General features: G+C 41.3%; 4 protein-coding genes across 5 annotated transcripts; 1 reads left to right on the forward strand and 3 right to left on the reverse strand.

Moving 5' to 3' along the window:
• Positions 1 to 53: 53 nt before the first annotated feature.
• si:dkeyp-117b8.4 (E3 SUMO-protein ligase ZBED1) lies at positions 54 to 3,960 on the reverse strand. The gene is made up of 2 exons (XM_026922152.3): positions 3,855 to 3,960; positions 54 to 3,427 (listed from the first exon to the last, which is right to left on the reverse strand). Exon 2 carries the CDS (start codon positions 3,401 to 3,403, stop codon positions 731 to 733), a length of 2,673 nt encoding a protein of 890 aa, XP_026777953.2. The 5' UTR covers positions 3,404 to 3,427; positions 3,855 to 3,960; the 3' UTR covers positions 54 to 730.
• A 262-nt stretch (positions 3,961 to 4,222) lies between these two features.
• Positions 4,223 to 9,729, forward strand: napaa (N-ethylmaleimide-sensitive factor attachment protein, alpha a). Its single transcript, XM_026921502.3, has 11 exons — positions 4,223 to 4,421; positions 5,910 to 5,989; positions 6,079 to 6,195; positions 6,286 to 6,332; positions 7,455 to 7,532; positions 7,779 to 7,834; positions 7,932 to 8,016; positions 8,095 to 8,199; positions 8,282 to 8,350; positions 8,480 to 8,530; positions 8,633 to 9,729. Exons 1-11 carry the CDS (start codon positions 4,324 to 4,326, stop codon positions 8,732 to 8,734), a joined length of 888 nt encoding a protein of 295 aa, XP_026777303.2. The 5' UTR covers positions 4,223 to 4,323; the 3' UTR covers positions 8,735 to 9,729.
• Positions 9,730 to 9,949: 220 nt separating this feature from the next.
• rsph4a (radial spoke head component 4A) lies at positions 9,950 to 14,610 on the reverse strand. 2 transcript variants are annotated; one of them, XM_026922328.3, is made up of 7 exons: positions 14,378 to 14,610; positions 13,120 to 13,336; positions 12,176 to 12,460; positions 11,650 to 12,099; positions 11,120 to 11,264; positions 10,921 to 11,038; positions 9,950 to 10,739 (listed from the first exon to the last, which is right to left on the reverse strand). In XM_026922328.3, the coding sequence occupies exons 1-7, from the start codon at positions 14,476 to 14,478 to the stop codon at positions 10,502 to 10,504; spliced, it is 1,554 nt and encodes a 517-aa protein (XP_026778129.3). In that variant the 5' UTR covers positions 14,479 to 14,610; the 3' UTR covers positions 9,950 to 10,501. The 2 variants fall into 2 exon arrangements, with proteins under 2 accessions (XP_026778129.3, XP_026778128.3); XM_026922327.3 differs by having other exon boundaries at positions 13,114 to 13,336.
• Positions 14,611 to 15,841: 1,231 nt separating this feature from the next.
• sympk (symplekin) lies at positions 15,842 to 26,030 on the reverse strand. The gene is made up of 27 exons (XM_026922471.3): positions 25,906 to 26,030; positions 24,997 to 25,127; positions 24,479 to 24,544; positions 24,346 to 24,399; positions 24,173 to 24,246; positions 23,888 to 24,014; positions 23,536 to 23,785; positions 23,040 to 23,210; positions 22,279 to 22,518; positions 21,989 to 22,140; positions 21,748 to 21,898; positions 21,395 to 21,617; positions 21,158 to 21,308; positions 20,792 to 21,027; positions 20,337 to 20,418; positions 19,754 to 19,867; positions 19,496 to 19,643; positions 19,072 to 19,232; positions 18,865 to 18,973; positions 18,675 to 18,775; positions 18,451 to 18,541; positions 18,001 to 18,102; positions 17,692 to 17,879; positions 16,802 to 16,978; positions 16,575 to 16,688; positions 16,300 to 16,479; positions 15,842 to 16,192 (listed from the first exon to the last, which is right to left on the reverse strand). Exons 2-27 carry the CDS (start codon positions 25,096 to 25,098, stop codon positions 16,031 to 16,033), a joined length of 3,726 nt encoding a protein of 1,241 aa, XP_026778272.3. The 5' UTR covers positions 25,099 to 25,127; positions 25,906 to 26,030; the 3' UTR covers positions 15,842 to 16,030.
• Between the last annotated feature and the right edge of the window lie 224 nt (positions 26,031 to 26,254).

A 26,254-nucleotide genomic window follows, 5' to 3' on the forward strand; every position in this document is an offset into this window, starting at 1 on the left:
ACTGAATAACTGTTCCCTGTCTGTCATGACAGAAGTTATTTTTGCAGTTGAAACTGTTTCATACAAGCTTTAATTTGACATGCAGTTCATGGATTACATCTTAATCAGCTGTTACATTTAGGGAAGATAACCAATACTCAATGTCACAAGTTACAAAACATGTCATTTTGTACATGGAATAAACAATAACTGTTGAAATGCATGCATGAACTTGGCAATACTGTTTTTTGTAATCACATATTCAAAGCTTGAGAAATGGTCATTTTAATTAAAGGTACATTTAGGACTGTACCTTGTAACTGAACACATATCACTTACGAAGTATTGAGCAGGCACATAAAATTTAGCATACCGATGAATACGCCAGAGTTACAAGACAATAATCATACCGTTCTCCAGAACTCCCAGAGTCCAAACACTAAAAAAAAGTAGTGTAATAATTTCCTTCCACGGAATAGGAATCAGCATTATTTCAAATGTGTGATGACAATTTTTGTGGTCATTGTAAATAAAACTTTTAGTAGCTGCGCAACTGTTAATCTGTCAAAAATAGTCAATCCTTATTGACTAATTATGTTTTTTACAATGACAAAACCCAAGGAGCTTATTTTTATACTTGTTAAAAATAAAGATTGTGAAAGTATTGAGTTCAATACATTTTATACATTCGAGTACTTAGAGAGTGCATAAGAGCCTTGTGTCCATAAACAGTAATCACAGCCCTTTTTCACTAAACCTTATTATCATAGGACACTAAAGTCTGATACAGACTGTCTCTACTTTGGTTCCCACTCAGATTACTGTTATGGTCACTCTCCCGATGTCCTGAAAGACCACCCTTAAGCTGCTCTATATAATCACAGTTCTGATGAAGAAACAATACTTGGTCAAGATGTTTGGGCCCTAGCATGGCTCTCCTGTGGGCCACAGGTGATTCTCTCGGTGCAAAAGCACGATCAGCAGGAATAGCAGTAGCTGGGATTGAAAGATATTTTCGTGCAAGTCGGGCCACTGCAGGAAAGCGGTGCTCTTTGTTACGCCACCAGTGAAGAGGCGAGAGGCTACGTTTGCACAGTGGCTCTGCTATGTAATTCTCCAGCTGCTGCTGGATTTCGGGCATTCGTTCAGTAGGATCCTCTCCTAGAAGAATGTCGTACATACTTTGAGGGACAGGGCTTATTCGCATTCGGGCAGTGAGCTGCCGATCACATGTCAGTGGAGATGACAGTCCAGCTATGTTAGCTGCTCTTTTACGTCCACCCGTAGCTTTGGAAGGTGAACCCACAATAATATTTTCATTAATGTGTTCTGGAGATGAGACAGCTACGAAATTCTCATTCTGCTGAAGTTCAATGCTGTCACCCTCCTCCGCACATGAGGCACAGGACTCAGGGGAATCCAATGATGCCACTGTGGGAATAGGCAATTGGTCATCCAATCCCAAAACAGCAGGTTCCCCTCCTGTCTCATTCTCTCTCACTTCCAAGCCCCTGTCTATATCTTGGTCCACTTCTCTATCATCTGTGTAAGCCTGAACGGATAACAGCTCTTTGACCTTGTCATGCAGCTTGCTGCGGGCATGTGGGCTGAGAAATCGCATCTCCTTGAATCTTGGGTCCAGGAATGATGACAGGACAGCAGGACTGTCAAGCAAAGATTCCTCGTCAGTCAATCTCCAGCGCTTCTCCATCCCAGTGCGGATCCTTTCCATCACTCCCCTGACCACGGGGCAGCTGCACTCAGCCATGTTCTGCCCCAGGATTCGAGACACACCTTGGAGGCATGGCATCAAGGAAGAAATAGAAGCATTGATATCTTCACTCAGGAAGGATGCTGCAATGCGCACAGTTCTTAGCACCGGCACCAATTCATGTAATAAACGCCACTGATGGTCAGCCAAATTAGGTGCAGCCTTTTGCTCTTCCAGCACTGAGCTAACCACCCATTTAAGCTCCAGCAGTCTTTCACACATGTCAATGGCTGTGGCCCAGCGGCCTGGGTCATCCAGGACCAGCCGTGCTGCACCTTTGTTGGCAGCCTCTGTTTTTTGATTTAGAGCTGCTGCAGCATTAACATCATGCTGGAAGTGTCGGACGATCCCACGAGCATCCGCAAGTGCCTGTCTGACAGTCTCTACATAAAGTCCCTCCTGGACGCAGATTTTGAGAGCCTCCCCTGCACAGAGAAGTGGTTCCCAGCCCTCTGGAAGGGACTGCATGGGAGCATGACTGGGACCAGGAAATTCCTGTTGATAGTCCTGATCAAGTGTCATGCTTCCCTGCCTCCTGCACTCCATACCCCAGGGAGTGTCATAAACAACGCAGAACACATAACTCTCAGGAAGGTGGAATTCTGACAGAACTGCTTTTAATGTGTATGCAAACTTGGCAGGCCCACTGCTGGGGCTGTTGACTTTGTATTCTGGTATTAGACGAGTATCTAAAACACAGCGGGCCAGTTGCCAGTTAGAGTCAACAAAATGTGCACTGACAGTGAGGTAGAACTGGCCACTTCCTTCAACCCCACATCCTTCCACAGATCGCCAGTGTTCAGTGCAAATGGCCAGACAGCGGGGAGCAAGGCCAGTTTGAAGATGCTGCTGAAGGCATTGCTTGAGAATGTGGTAGCGATGCCACAGAAGGTTCCCAAGCAAAGAAGGTGATGGAATGGGATAACTTGGTTCAAGGCAACTAAGCAAGAGTCTGAATCCCCTGTCTTCCACCACTGAGAAAGGTTGCAGATCTCTATACACCATCTCCAAGATAAGATCTGTGAAGAGTCCTGCCCGCTTATCACTGCAACCCCTGGCACCACTAGTGTTGCTGCCACCACTGTTGTTGAGCGTGGTGTTAAGCTCATCTGGGGAAAATCTGTAAGTTGGTTCTATATCCTGGCTGGGAATGGAATTAGCATTTGAAGTGCCAACTCCTCCTGCAGAACCAGGGACAAATGTAGTGCAGGTATGTTTGGCCTCACCTGCCTCGGCTGATAGTTCTTCATGCTGCTCCTCTTTGACAATAACAGGTACTACCGGCTGAAATGACCCTGTTGGCACATCCACTGACGCATTAGATGGTGGGAATCTGCCATTAAGTAAAGTGGATGCAGCCATGTGTTGACGTAATGCTGAGGGGTTTGGGACATCGGCTGTGTTGGGAGGTGGGACTGCTCCGTCGCGAATGCTGTGCTTTCGTCCCAAGTGCTCTCTCATCGAGGTGGTGCTGTTGTGAAAGGACAGCTGCCTCTTGCAGTGGTTACATTCAACTCGATGCATACTAAGCTGGGTGTAGTGGTCCCACACTTTGGATGTGCGACGTTCTGAGAAAGGTAACATGCGATCCATTCTTCTCCTCAGAGTCGGAGTGCCGAGACTTCCAGGCCGCCTTCGACCCGGGAACTCCATGCGTCTGGCTTTTGTTTTGGTTTGCTAGAAGAGAAACAAAGAGTTAACTGTGTATATAGTCTACAGTCATAGTCTTCCCACTTATTACAGCCATGAAGTTTTTTTTTTTTTTTTTTTCCCAAAATTGTTCTGCCAAAATAGAATGAATGAGTGGTGTTTCATGTATACAGGATGTTTTATGTTAATTCCAGACCTAACAGTGGCTGTAGTAATACAAATGTAGTCTAAAGTTAATTTTAAGCCTATGGTTAAATTATTCTAAAGTCATGTTTTATTGTAAATAACTTTACTTCAATCTTCTTCCGGGCTAACACTGCAACATTTAATTCACGTAACAAATCGCGTGCCAATTCCACGCAAAGCGTGCGTCCCTGCGTCACACTCTAGCACGCACACGTTAAATGCGTTTACTATTACATTTCAAAATACTGTATTAAAAAACAAACAATACCTAAAGTGTGAAGTTTACAACATCTTAGAATTCCAAAACGGCCTCCTTTCACATTTTGCGACCTCTACACTGGAAATACTTCCCGCGGTTGTTGATAGGGGAGCGGTGTAAATTATAGAACAACAAGAAAAACGGAACGTATACGAAATGCACGGGTGTGTTCAAACACGTGTGTGTGTGTTCGACATACACTTCATACAGCACCTCCTAGCGTAGATGCTACTATATACATTAACCATATATTATTTCCATATAAAAGACCAGCCTTGATCAGAAATATTTGTTACGTATCGCTTTAAAGTGTACTTTTTTTGCGACGGTCCCTGAGATTTTCGCGTCAGCTAGAATTTACTTCCGGCTCCCGAGTGACGTGTTGATAACAACAAAGCAGACGTGAATAGTGGAAAAAAAAACAGTAGGTTGCACAACTTTGTCAGAGATAGTGACTACGCCAGGACAGAGTGTTAAAATGGACTATTCGGGAAAAGAAAAAGAAGCCATGGCTCTGATCGCTGAAGCTGACAAGAAGATGAAAATGTCGGGGTCGTTTTTTGGCACGTTTTTTGGGTAAGTGGACTTGGTTTTATTTTGGTAAACCTTGAGCACGATCAACTGGGTTACAACTCCTGGTTCCTGCTCCCTTATAGATCCAGTATTAACCAAATTATAGCTAAAGTATAGCTTTTAAAAATATCAACAGTTTTCAAACCACAGTGATATTGTTATGAAATTAAACAACAACAACAACAACAACTGTAGTTACCTTAAAATGCCACTGGAAAACCATAGAGGTGTTTCATAGTTACACATATATTAGGGTGATTTCATGACTGAGGTGCAATTTGTGTGCCACTGATATTACTTTTACAAATATGTACATAGAGTAAAGCTAAAAGACATGTTAGACTTAGGGAAAGTGACCTTTATAGTGTCTCTGTATGTACATTAACCTTGAAATATAGATTATAATCATTAAAACACTTCATACTTAGAATACTTTTCCATGAGTTATCCATTATAGTTGATGTAAAACATACCTGAGTTTGGATTATTGTCCGTACGGAGTTCCACATATTCTCCTCGTTTCCACGTGGGTTTCCTCAGGGTTCTTCGGTTTCTTCCCATCTCCCATAAACATGCCAGTAGGTGGACTGGCTAAATCTAATTTACCCCTAGATGTGACCGTGTGTCCTGAGATAGCCTGCCATCCCGTCTAGGGTGTATTCCCACCTCACGTCCAGTGTTCCCGGGATAAACTGTGCATTTTATGTAAATATATGTAGTCTCATGTAGTTCTGTGTTTGTTTTATGTAGCAACTTGGTCCTGGAAGAACGTTGTTTCGTTTCACTGTGTCCTAACTAGCTGTGTATGGTTGAAATGACAATTAAGCCACTTGACTTGACTTGACTTGACTTGAAACTCCGGATCCACTGCAACCCTGACCGGGATAAAGCCTTTACTTAAGATGAATGAATGAAAAAAATGTACATTTCAGTGTACCACAACATTCATTCAGTGTTATTTGAACACATTCACCCACAAGTCACATGTTAAACAGAATTATATTGTGATATTGACTGATGAGGTCACTTTAAAAGAATGTTATCCAAACTATAAAAAAGCCAATTATTTATCAAAAAAATATTTTTGAGTGAATTATTAGAATGACTTTAACATCCTCATGCACACTTTGTGTATTTGCTAGTTCTAGGCCACAAATTCAACCATTACTCTTTTAAGAGCAAAACTGCAGAAAAAACAATAATATTCAATATTGAAAAGTCTATTTTTTTAAGATAGAATGGGTAAATAGCACCGTGATTATGGACTCACCCAATACTTATAGTTAGAATAAAGCACTTTGGGTGTGTAATAGGTGGTGAAAATATCCAGCAAGTACTTTAGGAGTTGGATTCCCAGGAGTTGACCCCAAAATTGAGTAATAATAAACGTGTTATTATCAAAGTTATTAACGTATGATCATGACTGAACACTTCTACAAGACACTGCATTAGCTCAGTGTTTATAACGAGTGTTTCAATTTCGTATTCTAGGAGCTCTTCCAAGGCAGAGGAAGCCTGCGACATGTACACGAGAGCTGCGAATATGTTCAAGATGGCCAAGAACTGGCGCGGTATGTCCTCAGCAACACTGCTTCATTAAGACTCGTTGCTTTTAAAACCCACGTCTAACATTTTGCTTCATCATTATTTTTTCTTTCAGCTGCAGGAGATGCGTTCTGCAAAGCTGCAAAGGTGCACTTGAAAACACAAAGCAAGCACAACGCCGCCGTCAGCTTTATCGACGCTGGAAATGCGTACAAAAAAGCAGATCCACAAGGTTAATAGTTTGTTTTCTTGAAAGAAATTCCATTTATTTCAGTTGAAGTAGTGAAACGTTTCATGTTTCCACTTTAACTTCTTCCCTCAGAGGCCATCAAGTGTCTGAGTCGGGCCATCGATATCTACACGGACATGGTGAGGAACGAGAGCCGAGGTGTTGAGCTTGGCTTTAGCTTCTGACATTTATCTTACAGTTCAGTCTGTATGTGCAACACACACTGCATTATATACACACAGCAACAATAACACTCACACTCTTCCTGAGCCAATAAAACTGACTCGGATTCGTTTAGAAGTTACTCTGCATTCCCAGACCTCGCAACTATAAGATTCTGTCTGACAATTTTCTTTCTTTTTCTTTCTTTCTTTCTTTCTTTCTTTTCTTTCCTCTTTTTTAATTTCTTCTTTACTATTCTTTCTTATTTTTCTATTTCTTCACTATTTATTTATTTGTTTAATCACTTATTTATTTGTCTTTCTTTCTTTTTCTTTCCTTCTTTTCTAATTTCTTCTTTTACTATTTCTTTCTTTACTATTTCTTGACTATTTATTTATTTTTGTCTGTGCATATTTTTTTCTTTTTTCTTTCTTTCTTTCTTTCCTATTTCTTCACTATTTATTTATTTGTTTATTCACTTATTTATCTTTTTCTTTTTTCTTTCTCTTTCTTTCTTTACTAGTTCTTGACTATCTATCTATTTTTCTTTCTTTCGTTTTTTCCTTCACTTTCTTTCTTTCCTTTTCTTTCCTTCTTTCCTATTTTCCTAATTCTTTCTTCACTATTTCTTTTATGTTTGTTTGTTGGTTATTTCTTTCTTTACTATTTCTTTTTCTTTCTTTCTTTCTTTCTTTCTTTCTCTCTCTCTTGTATTATAGCTGGTTGCTGGATATTTCACACATTTAATTACTGTACTTGCGTTCTTCAGATTCTGGAGAGAAATGGGAGGATTTTTCCAATCATTTGTTCAAATCACAAGTAACCGTCAGTGCTGCAGAAAAATATGCTGAGAAACAGAAAGAACAGAAACTGTTATCAGAATGTGGTGTTTTTTGTTTGTTTGTTTTTTTAAATTAAAGAACATCAACACTCTCTTGATGCCAATTCACAGACTCAGCATTGTAAAACAGGGATTGACAATCTAAAAATCTTCCAATCCCTTTGAATATTTTTCAGGGTAAATGCATGCATTATATTTATTAAGGAGAGTCATTGATTGGGTTGTATTTACTTTGCTGGGATCTCATCTTCCTCCACAGGGACGTTTCACCATTGCAGCGAAACACCACATCACTGTAGCTGAAATCTACGAGGCTGATTTACTGGACATTGATAAGGTGAGTGAGATAACGTGTGGATTTTCAGCTGAAGGGGGATGAGAGACAGCCAATAAACCAGCCAGCCAGCCTCTTCCTGGAGCACACACCACTCTGTGATAATGGTAGCACTGTGATTAAAAACAAAGCTGTAACTGTAAATAGCTGTAAAAAAAAAAAAAAAAAAAAAAAAAAGAAAAGCCATTTGACTTTTAATGTGTTCTGCCTTTATCTCATTTCTTTTTTTTTTTTTTTTAATAATCACAGGCAGTTGTGCATTATGAGCAGGCCGGTGATTACTACAAAGGAGAAGAGTCTACAAGGTACTTTGAGGTTACTCTAAAAATCTCACACACATGAATAAAATAATTCTAACCAAACACTGTCTAAGCTGATCTGAGATCTGTTTTTCCCTAATAGTTCTGCCAACAAGTGTCTTCTTAAAGTGGCTATGTACGCAGCCCAGTTTGAACAGTACCAGAAAGCTATACAGATATACGAACAGGTGTGTATTTCAATACACCATGAACTCATACACAAACTCAGGTTGTTGTTGTTTTTGTAATAATGTAAATGTGTTCAGATTGGGACCTACTGCATGGACAACACCCTGCTGAAGTATGGGGCTAAGGATCACTTCTTCAAGGCGGCATTGTGTCACTTCTGTGTCGACACGCTGAACGCCAAGGTGATTAGTATTGTTATTAGCAGGTTGTTAACATTGTCACAGTCTTCTATACGGTCGTATTGATTATTTAAATCTTATCTAGCTGGCTGTGCAACGATATGAAGAAATGTTTCCTGCCTTCTCAGACGCCAGGGAGTGCAAACTCTTGAAGGTCGGCTTTTAAAATAAATCATGAAGTTATTTACTTGGCTTGAGCTTCCTAACAATCTGAAACACTCAAGATCCTGACTTTTTTTTCTATGAACTACTTTGATTTCTCTTTATTCCATTTTTTTAACAGAAACTTCTTGATGCACACGAGGAGCAAGATGTCGATGCATATACAAACGCTGTAAGTTTATGTTTCAGAATCAAGAATTCAGCAGCGCTCTGGTGTAAATATTAAATTAGAATATAATCTTAAAAGCTGAGACAATTTTTTCCTCACTCTTAGGTGAAGGAGTTTGACTCAATCACAAGGCTGGATAACTGGCACACCACCATGTTACTGAGAATCAAGAAAACCATTCAGGAGGACGAGAACGATCTCCGCTAATACTGTGAAAATAATACTCATGATGTCTTATGAATATCAATTTATATACTTTTCTCGATCCTGGCTTTCCTTTATTTTATCAGCTGAAAGTTAGAAGGAGGTCACATCCTCATTTCCTCATTACTTTCACGTTGACGAGCTGTTCTTGATCCCACGTAGAACAGCACTGAATGACATTTATTTAACTGCTGAACTTTTGTGACCTTTCGTTTGATGCTGAATTCTGTATAGTGCTTAAGATACACGACTCCCTTTTCGATTCCACGTGATTGTTTTCACAAACTTTTACATAAATATTTACCATAAGTGAATGGTACGATATGTAAATGAAATATTACATATTACACTAACATAATTTATTTTCTGCCAAGAAGTAATATGGCTGCAGTTTTCCTGTTTATCACTGTAATTTTTATATCACTGTAATCACCAGTTAATTCTGGTTAGACATTGTTTGTTTCTTCAGTAACAGTGTTTGGATCATTAACTATTGATGAATAAGTATTTATTGACATTTTCACTAGTTTTCCATTTCCAGTTATTCAGCACACTGTTTAGCTAGAGTTGTTGAACTGAGTCTGTTGCATATTTTTTGAACTGAAAAAGAATTCGAGTGCGTTTTTTTACAGCTAGCATTCGATCAGGTTCAAAGTTCTCAATTTGGATCGCGTCCTTGTGTGGTTGTGATCCACTTTTGAGTAATGCAGTAGTGTTCAATTCTTTTTGAACTATTGTGCAGGTACAATAATTAACTCATGCTGCTGTGATGCTGCACAGCATTTCTATATGTATTCTTTTTAAAAGAAATATTCACAAATCAGTTTCATTTATTAGTTTATTTTAGTTATTCTAGCTACAGTGTGAACAAGCCAGATGACAGGTACTTACGTATGAAAGGAAATGCCATGAAGATTGAACTAGGGCCTTCTATTTACTCCCCCTTTCTCCCAATCCTGACTGCTTTGAAGGGTAAATAAAGTTTTTTGACTCCTTTAGCTTGTTTATAAATTTCTTTGCCTCACCCATCAAATAAACCTGCACTGCAGAACAATTTTTTACTCTACATTAAAATATAGGCCTTAAGGATCACTGGACTATGTAAGGCATTAAACGTGACAAGGTGAGCTGTTATAGAAAATTAATTAACAATGATTTTTAGGATTATTTTCCAGTAATCGCATGACTGCACGTTTTATTCCTATTACACCACAGCAATTTGCCAACTATTAACATTTTTTATTAATTAAAGAACAACATGTACATTTTATCTATTTGTAGATCCACAAAACAAGTTCGTTCCTTATGTTACAGCTGCTATAAACATTCATTCCCTCATCAATCTCCATTTTTTTTTCTTTTGAGGTTAATAAGAGCTTGTCATGTTACTGAGAAACCTCAAAGCCCTCTATCCTGAAGATTTTCCTGTGTTAGGAAAGTTACTCCTTCCCTAAATGCTAAATAGATACATAGTTCCTCACAGAAAACTTTACACATTATATCAACAATTGCATGCTTTTTGTTTTTAATAAATTTGTTTATACACATCCCTGAAAATTGGCTTATACTGTAGGAATGAAAATGTATTCAAATTAGCACATTAATATAAACACAGAAATCGAATCAACCTTCTGGCCAATCAGAATCAAGCATTTAACAGCGCTGTATAATAACAAAGAAATGAGAAAATGATCAATGTTTATACATAACAGTTTAATATAGTCGCATATGTTAAAAGACCTCAGTCCACTGTGTGTCAGTCTGTGTCATTCAGTTTTCCTCTTCTTCCTCCTCTTCCTCGGCGTCCAATGCATCGTTGTCTTCCAGCGCAGCCTGTTTCTCCTCTTGGGCTTCCTTCAGAGCCTCCTCCTCCTGCAGACTGGGGTCCAGTGCCTCTGTAATCTCAGGGCCACTGGGGTACTCGGGCTGTGGGGGAGGAGGCAGCGCCGGGGTAAAGCCCTCGCCCAAGAACTTCAGCCCCCAGCCGATGTATATGTTCTCAAACTTCCTGTTGCAAAATTGAGTCATGTAATCAGCTGTATCATAACAATGTTCACTAGAAAAGCAGTTTCTGGCACATAAAGATGTGTGTCGCTGCAGAAGTTTGCTATCATTATAATTCCATTGTGGATATTAGAAAGGAAAGACCAGAAATGCATCAGGAGCTGAGAAAAAAATAGAGGTCTTACTTGCCGCACACGTACGCGTAAGCTCCAGGCCACAGGTTGGAGCGCACAAAAGCAATGGCATACTGGGAGATTAGGTTTGAGGAGATCCTGGTAGTCCAAGGAGGCGTGTGATTAACCTCTGAAATATCAGAACATTCGTTCGTAAGGTGTGTTTCCTCAGGAAGAAAAAAGTGACACCCACGTCAAGTCAAAGACTCACCTGCGTCCTCAGACAGTGGCGTGAGAAGCGGCGGTCCAACCTCAGGCTCAGGCTCGTCGGGTTCTTCCTCCTTCTCCTCTTCCTCTGCGTCTTCTTCAAGGAGATTCTCTTTCTTTTCAGCCAGATTGACCCACACACAACGACCCTAGTGCACACACAAAGATAATCAGAGATGCTTGGTTTCGGTGACGTGGCCATGTTCGCCAAGTCAGAAGTCTTATTTGTGACCCGCTCTAATGTTAGTCAATCATTGGTGTTTGTACGGTCATGTGTAAGGAAGTGGGCAGCTTCTTGTCCTGAAAGCATGTTTACATTACACATGTGGCTACATTACACCCTCACAGATCGGCAGTAATTGTTTGCTAATGGAGTTTAGGGGTGAATCTTGACTAACACTGGGGAGCAATTTGGTAAAAATACTCATTCTATTTTCCTTCTAAAGATATGCAACTTCTAAGGATATAGTAGGTGACCTGACAGAGCCTCTGAACAGTATGTTCATTTAGATGATTCCGTTCAGATTTTCTCACCTGCTTGAGAATGTGCTGTATGTGGTGGACCCACGCCGACAGCGACTCTGCCATCTCGTGCACGGGGATACCCTCAAAGTCAGAGTTCTCCTCGACGCTGTCTCTCGCTCCTTCCTCTTCCTCTTCCCCCTCCTCCTCTTTGAACTGATAGAAACCCAGTGGACTGACCTGGGTGCCTGCTGAGATGCGGGCAATCTGGGCACGCAGGTAGTTGGCCTCATTGCCTGGGAAGGGCGGGTAGCTCACGATGGGTGCGTCCAGGCACCCGGTGAAGAACTTGCGAATTTGTCGAGCGACTGTGATCTGAGCTGGGGTGACATCAGGAAGACGGACCCAGGGCAGGCCAGGCTCTCTGCACACAAAGTAGGTGAACTTGTTGGCACCGGAGCGACGAGGCTCCTTAGTTACTGGGGTGGGTGGCTTGTAGCTTGACTTGGGGAATGGATCCAGCTAAATAGGAACAATTCATAAAAATGAGCCTTGTTTACACAGGTTAGTAATGAATTACTTCAGTAATCTCGATTACCTCATCTTCTTCTTGAGCCTCTCCCTCTTTCTCCTTGTCTTCATCCTTTTCCTCCACTCCTTCTTCCTCTTCTTCCTCACCGTCCCTGTATTCCACTTCAGCCACCACGTAGTTCCCTTCAATACCGAGGATTTTGCCCCAGAATCGGCAGCGTTGCAGGGGCTGCATGTCCACCAGCTGCTTCAGGGCCAGGAGGATCCTCTGCATCTCCTCCCGACCCAGACCAACCCCAATCTGCTCCAGGAAGAAAGTCAGCTCAGTCACATTGGGCAGGGGTGTCTCCATCTAGAAGGAAGACAAATAAGGTGTATGTGAAATGTTCCCATGCAGTGACTTCTTAGCTGTGATTTGATTCCATATGTTGACGTATTTCCTTCTGAAACAGGAAGGCAGAGTGACATAAGTACAACCTTGTTATGCTACCAAGTGGCAGAACAGAAAAAGGATTCGCTCTATTGCCTGGAGATCGTGGGTTTGAATTCCAATGATGCCACAGCCATCCACGGCCGGGAGTCCAAGAGAGCAAACTTAGCCGTACTCTCTGGGTGGGAGGGATAGCATTACTTTCTCTCCCCTGTCAATCACAGCAAGATTAACCAATCATGGGCATCTGTGAGCTCATGTATGTGGAAGAGGGCAGATAGCGCTTTCCTGCACTGTGACGCAGAATGATCAGCAGTTCAAAAAGATGCGTACGTGTCTCACAGGTCCTACTTAACCACATTTGTGTATTTAATTCTATGCTTAAAAACTCAACCCAGTTGCTTATTTACAAGTGAAATGCAGCCATATTTAGCAAAGAAACCTATAAGAAAATGAGATTGTTGCCTGAGATGTGTTGACACTTTTATTAATGACTAAATACACATTTATAAAGAGTTACAAGGCCTAAACGCCACTACAATCACAGAATCACCCTGAAAGGAAACTGTTCTGACCAGCACCTCCTCTTGTTCTCCCTCGCCCCCACGGTTAAACAGCGCTCTCTGCTGCTCAGCCAGCAGCTCAGAGGAGGTTGTGGACGGCGCGTCCCGCAGCGTGCTCTGGTTCTCCTGTAGCATGCCGCGCTTTATCTTGTGGCTCAGATCTTCAATCACATCCACTGCGTTCTCCGGACGCTCGTCCATCACTCTGGTGAGCAGGCGAACCAGATGGTCGTAGCTGAAGATGACAGTAAATGTGTCACTTGGCAACACTATCAACATCCTGTTAGTTATATTAGATAGCCATGACGGTTATGGTGATAAAACGTTCTCTTTATTTGTCAGTGCGTGAGTTGTGACATACAGTCATGTAACTAAAAGAGTAACACATTTTAGGAAAAAAAATGTAGCAGCTTCAAAGAATTGACTCTTAAAGGAAAACTCTGCCCTGAAAAACAATAAATATGTTTCTATTGAAATATTTGTGATACGTTTAGTGGTTCTGGTGCTAATCTGCTGTTTGGTGCTGTATTTTTTTTATTCCTGTGAGAAGATATCGGTTGTCTCCTGCTGATGTCATAGGGAGACATTGCTAGCACAGTTACAATGGCATTCAACGATCTCAAACATTTGCTAGGTTTCATTGCTAGCTCCAAAAAAAAAACTCACTCACTATTTTCCAGTAACGTTCAACATCATGAGGATGAGACTCCCAGCATAGAAGTAGTGGAGAAAGTAAACACTGGACTTAAAGTTTCAGAATGTAATGCAGCTATCTGTAGAGACTCGGATCGGTTAGATAGATCTACTTGATGATGAGTGCGATTTATTTCTGTAAAGCTGCTTTGTGACAATGTCCATTGTTCAATCCGCTATACAAATAAAATTCAATTGAATGGCATTGATGGTGGTATTAGCATGAAAGCTGAAGCGCTGAACCTTTATCTGTTTGAGCAGAGGACTAAAGCGCTGCTGCATCACCTTTTTTTTTTTTTTTTTTAGGTAGAGATGAAGCAAGGGCTAAATCCCAGTGCACCACTATTAGCAGGTAGTCGAATGGCATTGTGGGTAATGTAGGAAACCCATAACCAAAGTGATAAAAAAAAATAATAAAAGGATTTCAAATAAATTTTAAAGATATTTTAAATGTTTTAATGTTGATTTCTTTATATCAGTAGCTGAGGCTAAATTTCACTTTAAGTTGGCAGAATTTGCTAAATTCTAATAATTAAAAAAAAAAAAGTTTATGGGGTTGTTGTGTTAAATAAAGGTTACTCACAGGTTGAGGTTTGTTTTTGTGCTGTTTTTCAGCAGGAAAGCCTTGAAGCAGGCTGCAGACTGCTGCTTCTGGTCAGCCAGCGCTTCCACAGACCTCTCCATGTTTCTGTCGTTCAGTTAAAAACAAAAGAAAATAAATAATAAAACTATATTTAATGCACCCTTATGTTCTTTATTGCGCGTTACATGTCTACAAAAAACAGCGCCAGTTCGTTGCCATAGAGACGAAACGGTAACCAGTATAAACCAATTTGGTTGCTATGGAGTTGGGACTGCCTGAATCTGATTGGCTGCGCGAGAGGTTTGGTTAAATCTGATTGGCTGCAAGCTCTGTAACTTTTATCACACCGCCTGCATATACACACATTCTCAACCCGAGTATATGTCTTGGATATAAGGGTAATAATTTCTGGTACTAATATGTGTTGTCTTTATGATAATGTGGGGGGAAATATAAGGGATATTTTATATTTTAGAATGAGGCTAAAGTTTTTTATTTAACTTTTTATTCGGCATGTTCTAAAAAAACTCCAGTAGTTACACTCTCCCGCCTGTAGATGTCGCCAAAAGCACTGGAATATCACTTAAGCTGTAAACGCTCTGCTTACTTGTTTTGCTATTATCTCCTCGTTCTCAAAGCTTATTACAAACATGAAAATCAAATATGAGACAAAGTGTAATATACTATCACTATTACTCAATACCTGAAATGGTTCTTTTACTGTCTAACAGTGAATTTAGTACATTTGACATCAATTCATGGAGAATTTCCCTTTTTGTCATTGTAAACAAAGGCAAAGGAGAACATTATACATTATATTGCCAAAGGTTTGTGGACACCTGACCATCACTCCCATATCTGGGTCTTCTCCAAATTATTGCCACAAATTTGGAACACACAATTACACAGGATGTCTCTGTATACTGTAGCATTACAATTTTACCTTCGCTGGAACTAATGAGGCCCAAACATGTTCCAGCATTACAATGCACATGTGCACAAAGCGAGCTCCATGAAGACATGGCGTGTTAAAGTTGGTGTGGAGGAGCTCGAGTGTCCTGCACAGAGCCCTTATGTCAACCCCATTGAACACCTTTGGGATTAATTGGAATGAATGTGCCCCAGACCTTCTCACTTGACATCAGTGCCTGATCTCACTAATGCTCTTGAGGCTGAATGGGCAAATCCCCACAGCCACGCTCCACAATCTAGTGGAAAGCCTTTCCCAGGAGAGTGGAGGTTATTACAACAGCAAAGGGAGACTATATCTGAAATGGGTTGTTCAAAAAGCAAATATGACTGTGATAGTCAGATGTCTGCAAATTTCTGGCCATATAATGTATCTTCCTTCCTGTTGGGGCTGTTGGAGTGTAATGCAGCTTTATTTTCTTCTGAGATCAATAACAAGTTTAAAGAATGTGCCATGACATATTTTTGTAGGATAAAAAGCTCACACAAAATAGAAAACTGTACACAGAGTTCTTTATTATCCAAAAGCAATATTTTTTTCACAACAGTACAGAACTAAGGGGAAAAAAAATCTAAGTAATCAGAATAAACAATAAACTATATTATTAGTTCTAGATCTCAGACTCAGACAGGTATGCTGAACTTGGATGAGAGAAGACGATTTTGTCAGTGCACGTGTTCGTTTTATTCAGGATCGTCTGCTCGTGTTTCAGGTTCTGCGCCGCTGTCGTCCACCACTTCTCGCGGCTGGTCTTCTGCAGGTTCGGTTGTAGTTGTCTCCATTGGTTCCTCTGCCTTTTCCTGGGAAACAGGGGTGGCTCCGGATTCATTTTCAAGTGCTTCAATCTGCCATGATTAAAAGTTAGCGTTAGTCCATCACCTCATCATACAGGCACGGAGGTAACATAAATATCAGCTGATCATACTGATAAAATGAAGATGTGGATTCTTACCTGTGTTGTGGCTTCGGTGGCGATCTCTAGACATTCTGTACCTGCCTCTCCTTCCTCCATAGGCTCCTCCATTTCCTCCCTTCTGGCGACTGACTCGGGTGCTAGCTCAGGAGGAGCTACTACAACTGGAGCTGGAGTTTCCGTTTGTGTTATGGGCCTCACAAATACCTGAGTGTGTAACTAAAGGATAAAAGATACGCTTTAACTGCACATTCCTGAGACGTTTAATTTTCCACTATTTAAATATGAACTGTTAATGCATTTCCAAGTCTGACCTCTCTCTCCTCATGTGCTTTCATGAGCTCAGGTTCATGCTGTGGTGGTTCTGGCTCTGGCATCCTACTGTTAGCCTCCAGAATAGCCATGATGGATGATGGAATGTGGGCTTGCTATATATAAACACACACATGCAAAGTAGACCAAATCTTGTCAAAATAAGCACAAAAAAAGCTACCACTGGATTTAAAAAAAAAAAAAACTTTGGATGGTGATGTTTCTTTACCTGGTGTGGGGTAAAGGAGCGGACATGCTGTAGGAGAGGCTCCCTCATCTCAGGGCAGCGCTCGAACACGCTGGCTAGCTGAGCGGGCGGCAGCTGTAGCAGAACGGTGTAGGACTGCGGCTTGGTGCGCTGGCAGCACTTCACAAAACCTTCCCACACCTTGGGGTACTTCCACACCTACACATACACACACACACACACCCAGGACATTACTCAACGTCATAGACTAAGGTATATTCCAAGCAAGTGAGAAGACAGGTTGTGATTTAAAAAATAATAATAATAATAACAATAATAATAATAATAATAATAATAATAATAATAATTTAAATGCTTGTCATTGTCTCATTCCTATATTATCATATTAGTCTTTTTTATTTCCTTCTCCAGTCCGCATTTTCTATCCCGGGTTGTTTCAGGCTTGAGCTTGTGATTAAAGGCAGTGGTCTAGAGGCTATTAAGCTGCTTCTACTCAAGAAAAATCTTGCAACCTCACAGGCATGAAATACTAGCGGTTATTTTTTTATTTTTATATTTTTTATTATTTTGCAAATCTGACTAAAGGACCCAAAATATCAACCTATACATCTGCTGAATATGACTGACTTTCCTTCAAGCAAATATTAATGTAACGTTTAGATTTAAGTCGCAGACTCTGAATACGGTCCACCGTGTCTTGCTATTGCTGACAACGAAGTGCACGTCTTTGTCTACTCACAAACAGAAACGTGAGATTGATGAAACGATAATCTGCACTTTTGACTGCTACGATCTACAATTACACAGACCTGAAAACCTACAACAGAAACTTACAACTCATTCTGTAATTCCAGCTGAATAAAGAGCCCTAAAAAAGTGCAGGTCATTAGTCTCAGAGTGAAGTGACGCACCTGTTTGGGGATCAGGCGAGTGAGGATGTTCATGACAAAGCCGGCCAGGCGAGGGTACATTGTAAGCGACTGGATGACGGTTCGCATGAGCAGCATAGGGAGAGGACTCTGATCCATTAGCTGCTGCATCACCACAGCCAGCACCTCCGATGTGTACACGTTCTTCTCGCCGAAGCACAGGTTAGTAGCTACGGGTTTGGACGATTACGGATGTAAGGAACAGGATATTTAAATAAGCACAGACTTGCTCCTCTAAATACTGTACCTAAAAAAGAGGTGTGAAGTTTAAAGCCTATCTAAAGCAGTTACCTTTGATGATGGACTTCATGTCACACTTGGTGGAGTCGATGTTGTGGAGCGCGATGAGGAGTTCGCCAGGAGTCAGAGGAGACACGGAGGAACTACCTTCACCTGAAGAGTACGCGCAACATTATTCTAAAGATTTCAGACAGCTTTACAGTATCAAAATCTATCAAAGAGCTCAAGTTTTCTGTATTATTGGGCATTTCTCTACGGCTAAATCATAGATGTTAGCACCTCTACGAACGATGTTAACTGCTTCTCGGGTCACATGATCAATCGATCCTTTTAAACATTTAATTTCAGTGGCACTCTTCTAGTCATAACTTCTAGTCATTGTTTTGCGAATGCGAGTCAGCTCAGTAGTGTGACCTATTTAGCCTGGTGTCACATATCAGTCACATCAGAATGATAATGTAAACCTAAAAAAAAAAAAAAAAGTCTGTAATGCGTCCTTACTGTGTTGTGTGCCCAGCAGGCGATTGAAGACCTCTTTGACTACTATGGGGTTCAGCTTGATGAGTTTGGGCAATGCCTGGATCACCTCTTTCTGTTAAATACAGTAAAAGTGCTATTACAAAATCCACTACTATGAAACTACAGTTACAGAGAGTGCATCAAGTAACACTGGCTGCATTTCAGTATGGAATTGAGTGGAAGCATAAAAAGGAAGAGGGACAGACCTTTTCCAGGCCGTTGATGACCGGGATGAGGAAACGCACATCTGGCACTCGTTTGTGATAGAGATCCCGTACTCGTTCCACCAAGTCCGGAGACGGAGGGACTGCAGATGGACAGAGGATAAGAGAATGGCTCCTAACAGACATAAACAAACATTTGTGTCAAAGTCATCAAAACAGAACGTGGTTGTACCTTTATCAGTCAGTATGTGCAGACAGCGTGTGACCAGAGTCTCCGCCCCCTTGGGACAGTTTTCAACCAGCAGCAAGAGATCAGGAGAGTTCATGCCCATTCCCCTGATCTGAAGAGCAAAGTAAATGAAAAGAGTTAAACAGGTGAATACTTTAAGGGTGTTTTGACACTTGGTGCAAAATGAGAGACACTTGAGTGAAGGCATACAGGCTGCTCGATGACACGGAGCACGCTGCGCTTGATGTCAGCGATGGCTTCGGTGTAGACGGCCGCTAATTCGTGGACCAAGCGGTGGTTGAGAGGAAGGAGGGAGAGGTAGAGGTACAGACACTGTCTCACCGTCTCCTCCGTCCAGGGAGCCGCCACCTCTGAACACGAAAGCCAGAAGTATAATATGGTTACAATCAATAACAGCTAGTGATGTTGTTTGTATCATGTTGACATGTTAGTATATTTAAACTATTAACAAAACAAAAATCATAACTAATTTAAGGTCTATTTCTCATACACGAAGTGACTTTACAAACTCTAAGCCCAGAAGAAGGGAGTGTGAAGGGAGTGAGAAATATTAGTGTCTAAGGCATGCAATGTTTTTTGTAGTTCAATGAAAAGCAGGGAAGCTTTTTCGAACCTGTGTCCTCTCCGACTCCGAACAGTAGCGAGGGCGGGTTCGGGTGAACCAGCAGCTGCATGTAGTTCAGAGCAAACTTTTCAATGTAGTCTCGCAGGTGGTCCTTCTCATACATCCACTTGATGATGTTCAAAGCAGCTGAGCGCACCTTCAACAAACAAAAGCAATTTTTTTTTTTAATACTGACATTTAGCAGCTTCTGGAAAGGAAACGATGAGCAGAGGAGGAAAATGTACTGGTACAGGGGGAAAAACACACTTTTTCTTTCTCGTGAGAGCTGAGATCCAGGAGAACGTGGAGGTACTGGAACTGTCTGGAAGGGCGTTTCAGGATGAGATCTTTTAGAGTGGGCATGCCGAGGTAAACACGAGACTGCAACCACACACACACACACACACACACACACACACACACACACACACACACACACACACACACACACACACACACACACACACAAAATGCAAAGCTTTAAAACTTTCATTTCACAGTAAAAATCGGTTTGTTTTCTCGGCAACTTGCTGAAGGAACGTTACACTGCTGAATGCTCGAATCTGATTGGTCAGAAGGTGCTGAGGTGCAAATCACAGGTTTATATTAATGCTCTTATTCTAAAACATTGTCATTGCTATAGTAACCATTTACACATGGAACTGTATGGCGGATATGCCACATAAACAGATTTTAAAAACATGTAATTGTTGATATGGTGAAGTTTTCTGTATTTAGCATCTAAACGCTTGTAGCAAAATACTACTTCCTAACAAAAGCAAGCATAGACTACATGAATCCAACTGCATAACTTCATGGATGTACTGAAATGATTAGCAGTGTGTCTCACCTCGTCCTCACAGTAGCGCCGGATCACCTCCAGGGCTGACTCTGTGATCAGAGGAGCCTCGAGCACCAACTTATTGAACAGCCTGCAAAGAGAAAGGATTTGAATTTCAAAGCCAGGTGTTTCCTACAACTGAAATATATACAGCATGATTCATGTTGCTCCCTTGGCTCCAGATATCCAAAATGGGATAAACACACCCAAGTTCGTTTTAAATGGACTGAACAATGTATATGTGAAATCTAGGCTATAAACATTGGTATATTCCACATTTAGTGCTAAAACTAGAGTCATTTTTGTAATCCCTAACCACAGTGCACCCTCTTGTTCTCTACTGGTGCATATTCAGAGTTCAAATAATTTGTGGGGTTTACGGGAGCAACCAGGTTCGTTAGAAAATATTGAGGGCAGAGATAAAGAGTTCCTGTGATGCACAGCTGTAGGTCAATGCGACTCACCCGTCTCTCTGTTCAGGCCGCTCCTGGAGGCCTGAGAGCAGCGCGAATAAGCAGTGCTCATAGCTGTCCAGCGAGCCTGACGGCAGCTCGCTCAGGTACTGGTTGTACTCCTGATAGAGAAGCGCGAAAGCGAGGTCGATGCGGCTCCGGATATCCTCCAGGATGAAACGCAGCATGTCGTCCTTCATTGCACCCTTGAACTGAGTGATTAGTCTTGCTAGCAGCTTCACGCGAACCTGCGAGACATCGGATTAGTCCACTAACTTTAAACATTTATGTCTAATCTGTAAACCTATGCTCGATATTTATAGGGTTAATACAAAATAAGACATAGAGGTTTGGGAATCTAATCCTAAATCCGCTCACATGGGACATCCCGCTTCTTGCGATGGCCTTTTCCGATTGGAGGATGCGTCTGACGGCCATGCTGTTTAGCTTATCGATCTGGGAGTCGGACAAGGGCTGGACCACATCAGCCAATCGGAAGACTTTCTTTCGTCCACTGCTCCCAGGTGCTCTGATTGCAAAAACGAAAATGGTGTAATGAAAAACGGAAAGAAAATTACAAACTACAGCCTCTGTGTTTTAATATAAGGTTTGTACTTGGGCTGTGTAGAAGGCAGAATGGGTTCTGGGAGTTTCTTGGCCTGAGGCGTCTCCTCCGTGGCTTCGCTCTTGTAGGCCCCGACTACAGAGATGGCCTGGCCCAGAGACACCGCTGACACTTTCCGGATGATGATGGGGTCTTTAGAGCTGGTCTCTGCCACAGCAGCATCAGCCTCTACCTCCTTCCCTTCTTCGTCTCGGGCTTTGCACTGCTCCAGACCTGAGGGTTGAGAAGGAGACGAGGACATTTTGTGTCTCAGATTCCTTTGAAACTTGGCCATTTGTTTAAATAAGAAATATAAAGCTGCATGAAAAGAAAAAAAAAAAAAAAAAAAAAAACCACTCCTGACCTGGTCCAAGTCCACTTGCGGTCATCTGCGTGGCCATGAGCCTGGCCAGATGTTTGATTTGGGAATCTGTGCCTGCTGACTCCACAGGTGTGTAAGTAGCTTGGAAGGAGGCTGGCATGTTATCTGGCAGGTAAACCATGCTAATGAGCACCTGACCCAGGAAACGGAATGACATAATGAGTACTCATACCTCAGTAGTTTCACAGGAGTATAGCAAAATAATTCTGAGTGAAGCGTGTACCAGGTTGGCCACGTTCTCTGGTGTGAGCAGAGGCAGCAGGAACTCTGCTGTGAGGTCTATGGCAGACTGCGTGCCCGTGGTGGCCAGTGGCTTGGGTGCAATGATGGGTGCCGGCTCCTCCTTATCGTCATCATCCTCAATCAGAGTGGGTTCTAAATAGGGCAGTGATATTAGTAATTTAGTAATTAGTAATCAGATCACTTTGCTGCTAAAAGCTGTGCAAAAGTATACCAATGATTTGCCCAATGAAGTTGAAAGAATATCAGGTAAAAACAGCTCTCTTCGCTCACCCATTTTGATCCGCTTGCCCTCGCTGTAAGGCTCGTGCCGCGGTCTCTTGCGAACCTGTGCGGCGGCAGGCACGCAGCGGGCGATCTCGCTCTGGGCCATCCCCAGGTCCAGCAGGAGTGTAGAGATCTGGCTGTGGAAGTCCACGCTGCTCGGGTGCCGCAGCACGGACACCAGATGCAGCTTAAGGCTCTTGCGCACGCTGCTTACCTGAGACTTGGCAAGCGTCGGGGGCAGGTTGGCTACGAAAGGCAAAGCGCAAGAAGGTCAGAAGCAAAAACAGAACAGTTATGATAGATATAGTAGGGTGCACAGCGAGGAGCTTTTTAATTATAATTGAAGGTTTTGGAAACATGCACAAGTTAACTTTTAAATGAATTAAAGTGTCACAAACATACACACAAAAACAAACAGCATGTGCAAAAATCTTCAGTACTGTATTCTCTATTCAATTAAATGCAATTTCATATTAGTTTTGACAAATTATTAAAAGTTTGAATTGTATTAATTTACTATGCGTTTAATGGAATAACAATTAATTAATCATCCTTTTAGATATACTAATTAGAATAACATCCAGAAATCACAATGTTAGAAGTACACAATATCACAAATGTAAATAAAATACCTTTCAAGTTTCTTTTTCCCCCTCAACAGTTTGTCAATTATATTTTATTTTGATATTAATTTTTGCTGTTATATTCTGTGATGGAGTAAACCCTTTTTGGACCTAGACTCCATACTCAGCGCCCTCATCACTTACCATGTAGAGTCTCATAAGCTTGTATGACCTCAGACATGAACATGGGTCTCTGTCGGGCTAGCGTGGCCAGGGAGCCCAGAGCTGTGGTCAGATTAATGCTGGAGATGGCCGGGTGAACCATGAACTTCAGGAGCTGCTCCAGAGCTGACTTTCCCTCTTCACACAGAACATCTGTGGGGAAAAGAGAAAAATAGATGGAGGGGATTGAGGCATATTTTTGGGTCCTTCCCTCAACAGAAAAGGGGAGAAGCCAAAAATAAACCACTAGTAGTTTTTCTACTAGCTGTGTGCTTCTGTTTAGCAAATGGTGATTCACCCCTAGTATGATAAACAATCTAAAATTAGGGATCAGTAACACTAGATTTGAAGATCAAGATCATGTTTTTGGGGCGTTAAAAAATTACATAGTGAAGTACTAGTTTGTAGTCTAAACCTAAACTTAAGGGATGATGATGTAATATGTTGTCATGTTGTCACTGAGTCCAGCTCCACCCACCGTAGCGAATATATGAATGGTCCTTTGGAACTTTGTCCAGGCTGATGTCCCCTTCCTGCTTCTTGGGGACGTCCGAGTCAGACGTGCGAGGCGACAGCGTGATGATGAGCGACTCGGTGAATTTGATGGCGTGCGTCCGAACGCCGTCGTTATCCGAGTCGAGCAGAGCCAGAACTTCCCCCTTCATCTGGGTCACCATGTCCCAGCATCCCTCCTGCACGTCGGAGATGCTCTTCGTGCGCAGTAGCCACTGGCACGACAAACCAGAATGATCGGTTATGATAAAAGACTCATAAAAAAAAAATTTTTTTAAAAAAGGAAGACATTTTAAGCCAGGGGAAATAATGAATACCTGCAGTGTCACTTTGTAAAGCTGAGTGAGTGTCAGGATGGCCTTCTTCACAACGTTTACGCTCTCGTCCTTTAACACCATGTTTAAATTCCCTAAAAGCTTCAGCAAGAGCTCGTTGTCCCTTTTACTGAAACAGAACATGCAAAAAAGACCACCTGACTTTTCTATCCAGCCCAATTAAATTCTCCCTTTAAACAGTGGAATCTGATCTGAATAATAATAATAATAATAATAATAATAATTAGAATAATAATAAGAAATCTGACAATGGAATTTGAAACTTACCATGCTTCTTCAATGAAACCAATAACAAATTTCCTCACTTCGATTGATTTGTCATTCTGAAATGCTAGCATCTCCTGTTGATCAAACATGACAGAAGAGAGAGATGACTTTTAACCTGGTGCGCCGAGTTCCTAATTGTATCTGAGTTTCCCTCAAGAGGAGATTGTACTTACATCCAGGTAATTGTCAAGCAATGAAGGATCCTTATTAATAATCAACTCTTGCACCTAATGTTCAAAGCAAACACATACGGTGAGCCTGAAATCATTCACTGAACATCAGACAGTCTATTAGAAATCAGCTTACCTGCTTAAGGGCAGTGAGTTTATCATCGGTGGACATTAAAGCGGCCTGGTTCAGAAGGTCCACGACCTGGAGTGCGAATATAAATGTACTTGTAAGAAAATACGATTAAATCACTTGGATAATATCGTAATGAGCAGAAAAGCAAACTTAAAGTCAAAATCCAGCCTAAATGACTTGCAAATTAACATTTATATTCATAATTAACATTTATTTTGAAATTAAACTCTGATTTAAAAAAAAAAAATTTTTAAGTTTTGGTTTCACAATGCCATTTGACTACCTTCTGATTTTGGGAATTCATCTCAACGATGCAGCGGCACTTTAGCATTTTTTTTTTTTTTTTTTGGTCTACTAAGTTCTCACAGGAATAAATGAATACAAAGCACCAGAATCACTAATCACATCACAAAATATTACAATCTAAACACATCTCATGTGTTTTGGAGTAGAGTTGTCCTTTAATGGTCCAGAACTGCACTATCAAAGTCAAAGTCTGTCCTGGAACAAACTAGTGACACCTTTTCGTTCGTGGTCATATCGCTGGCCGCATCCTCTGCCCCCGTGAAGAACTGGGATGCCACACTGGAGCGCTGCTGCTTTTCTCCGGAGCTCGACTCCATCCTGAAGTCCCGAATGATCACAACTCTTTCTGTAAACAAATGATAACATGGGAAAACGAACATTCAGGGATTCCACAAACCACTTGTTTATTCCTGAGAAATGGTTTTATGCAGGAACAGGGAACTCTCCGTACAAATGTTTATGGAGTAACGGTTTCTACAGCCTCTGTAATAGACTGTGTACCTAACAGGAAGCTTTTCAGCTTAGGCTAACTGGTAGTCGTGTATTATAACACCAGAGTGACATCCCCACATTGCACTGAAACATTTGCAGTGCACATCTGCATACATGACTTTACTTGTACATGTCTTTAAAGGTGCATTAGGTAAAAGTAGTCTTTTTTTCAATATTAGATTTGCAGTGGTTAGATGGGTTTGATGTTTGAATGATCCCCGCCCATATTCACGAAGCTCCGCCCCCAGGATCTGTAGTGGCCCGTAGAGTATAGTGTCTATAAAATGACTGACAGGAGCCGCTTCTATACATAAACAAACATTCCGGCCCGGAACTCAGTTTTCCAAACGGGTTTTCTCAGCGACTTAATATATTTTTTGCAAAGGCAACGGCTTAATGCGTTGTTTTGTTTTGTATCACGTTCTACATGTCTTCCATGGTTATTTGTACAAGCAATGAATGAAATAATCGACTACTGCTCCTTTAATTCCAAACGGGAAAATGAAGCCGGTTGTCGCGGCTAACGTTAGCCACTGCTGCGTTCTCTTAATAAGTGTAAACTATAAGCATTAAACTGACTTGAGTTATGTTCAAGCCCAAGAATATGCAGTGAATGAAGTACATTAACTTACTGAGATCGTGTTTCGTTGAGTAAGAGTCGAGGAAACTGTGAAATACAGCTTTAAATCCGACTTCTACCTACAAAGGCGCCATCTTGAAACGACACGGAACAATTTCCTAAGCGCGAGCGAAGACGCTGCACGCTCGCCCGAGCACTTCCGGGTCTTTTTTTTTTTTTTTTTTTTAAATGTATATTTAACGCAAAAGTAACAATATAATTACATACAATTCTAACTAATTATCGTTGATTATAATAATTATAATTAATATAGAATTAAAACACAAAATATAATTTTTTTATTTCTTATATTTAGGCCCATTTAACCCATTGTGTTGGGTCAAAATGGCCGTTTAAATGTT

This window comes from Pangasianodon hypophthalmus, chromosome 27 (assembly GCF_027358585.1).
Source record: "Pangasianodon hypophthalmus isolate fPanHyp1 chromosome 27, fPanHyp1.pri, whole genome shotgun sequence".
In the NCBI taxonomy this organism is placed as follows: Eukaryota; Metazoa; Chordata; class Actinopteri; order Siluriformes; family Pangasiidae; genus Pangasianodon; species Pangasianodon hypophthalmus.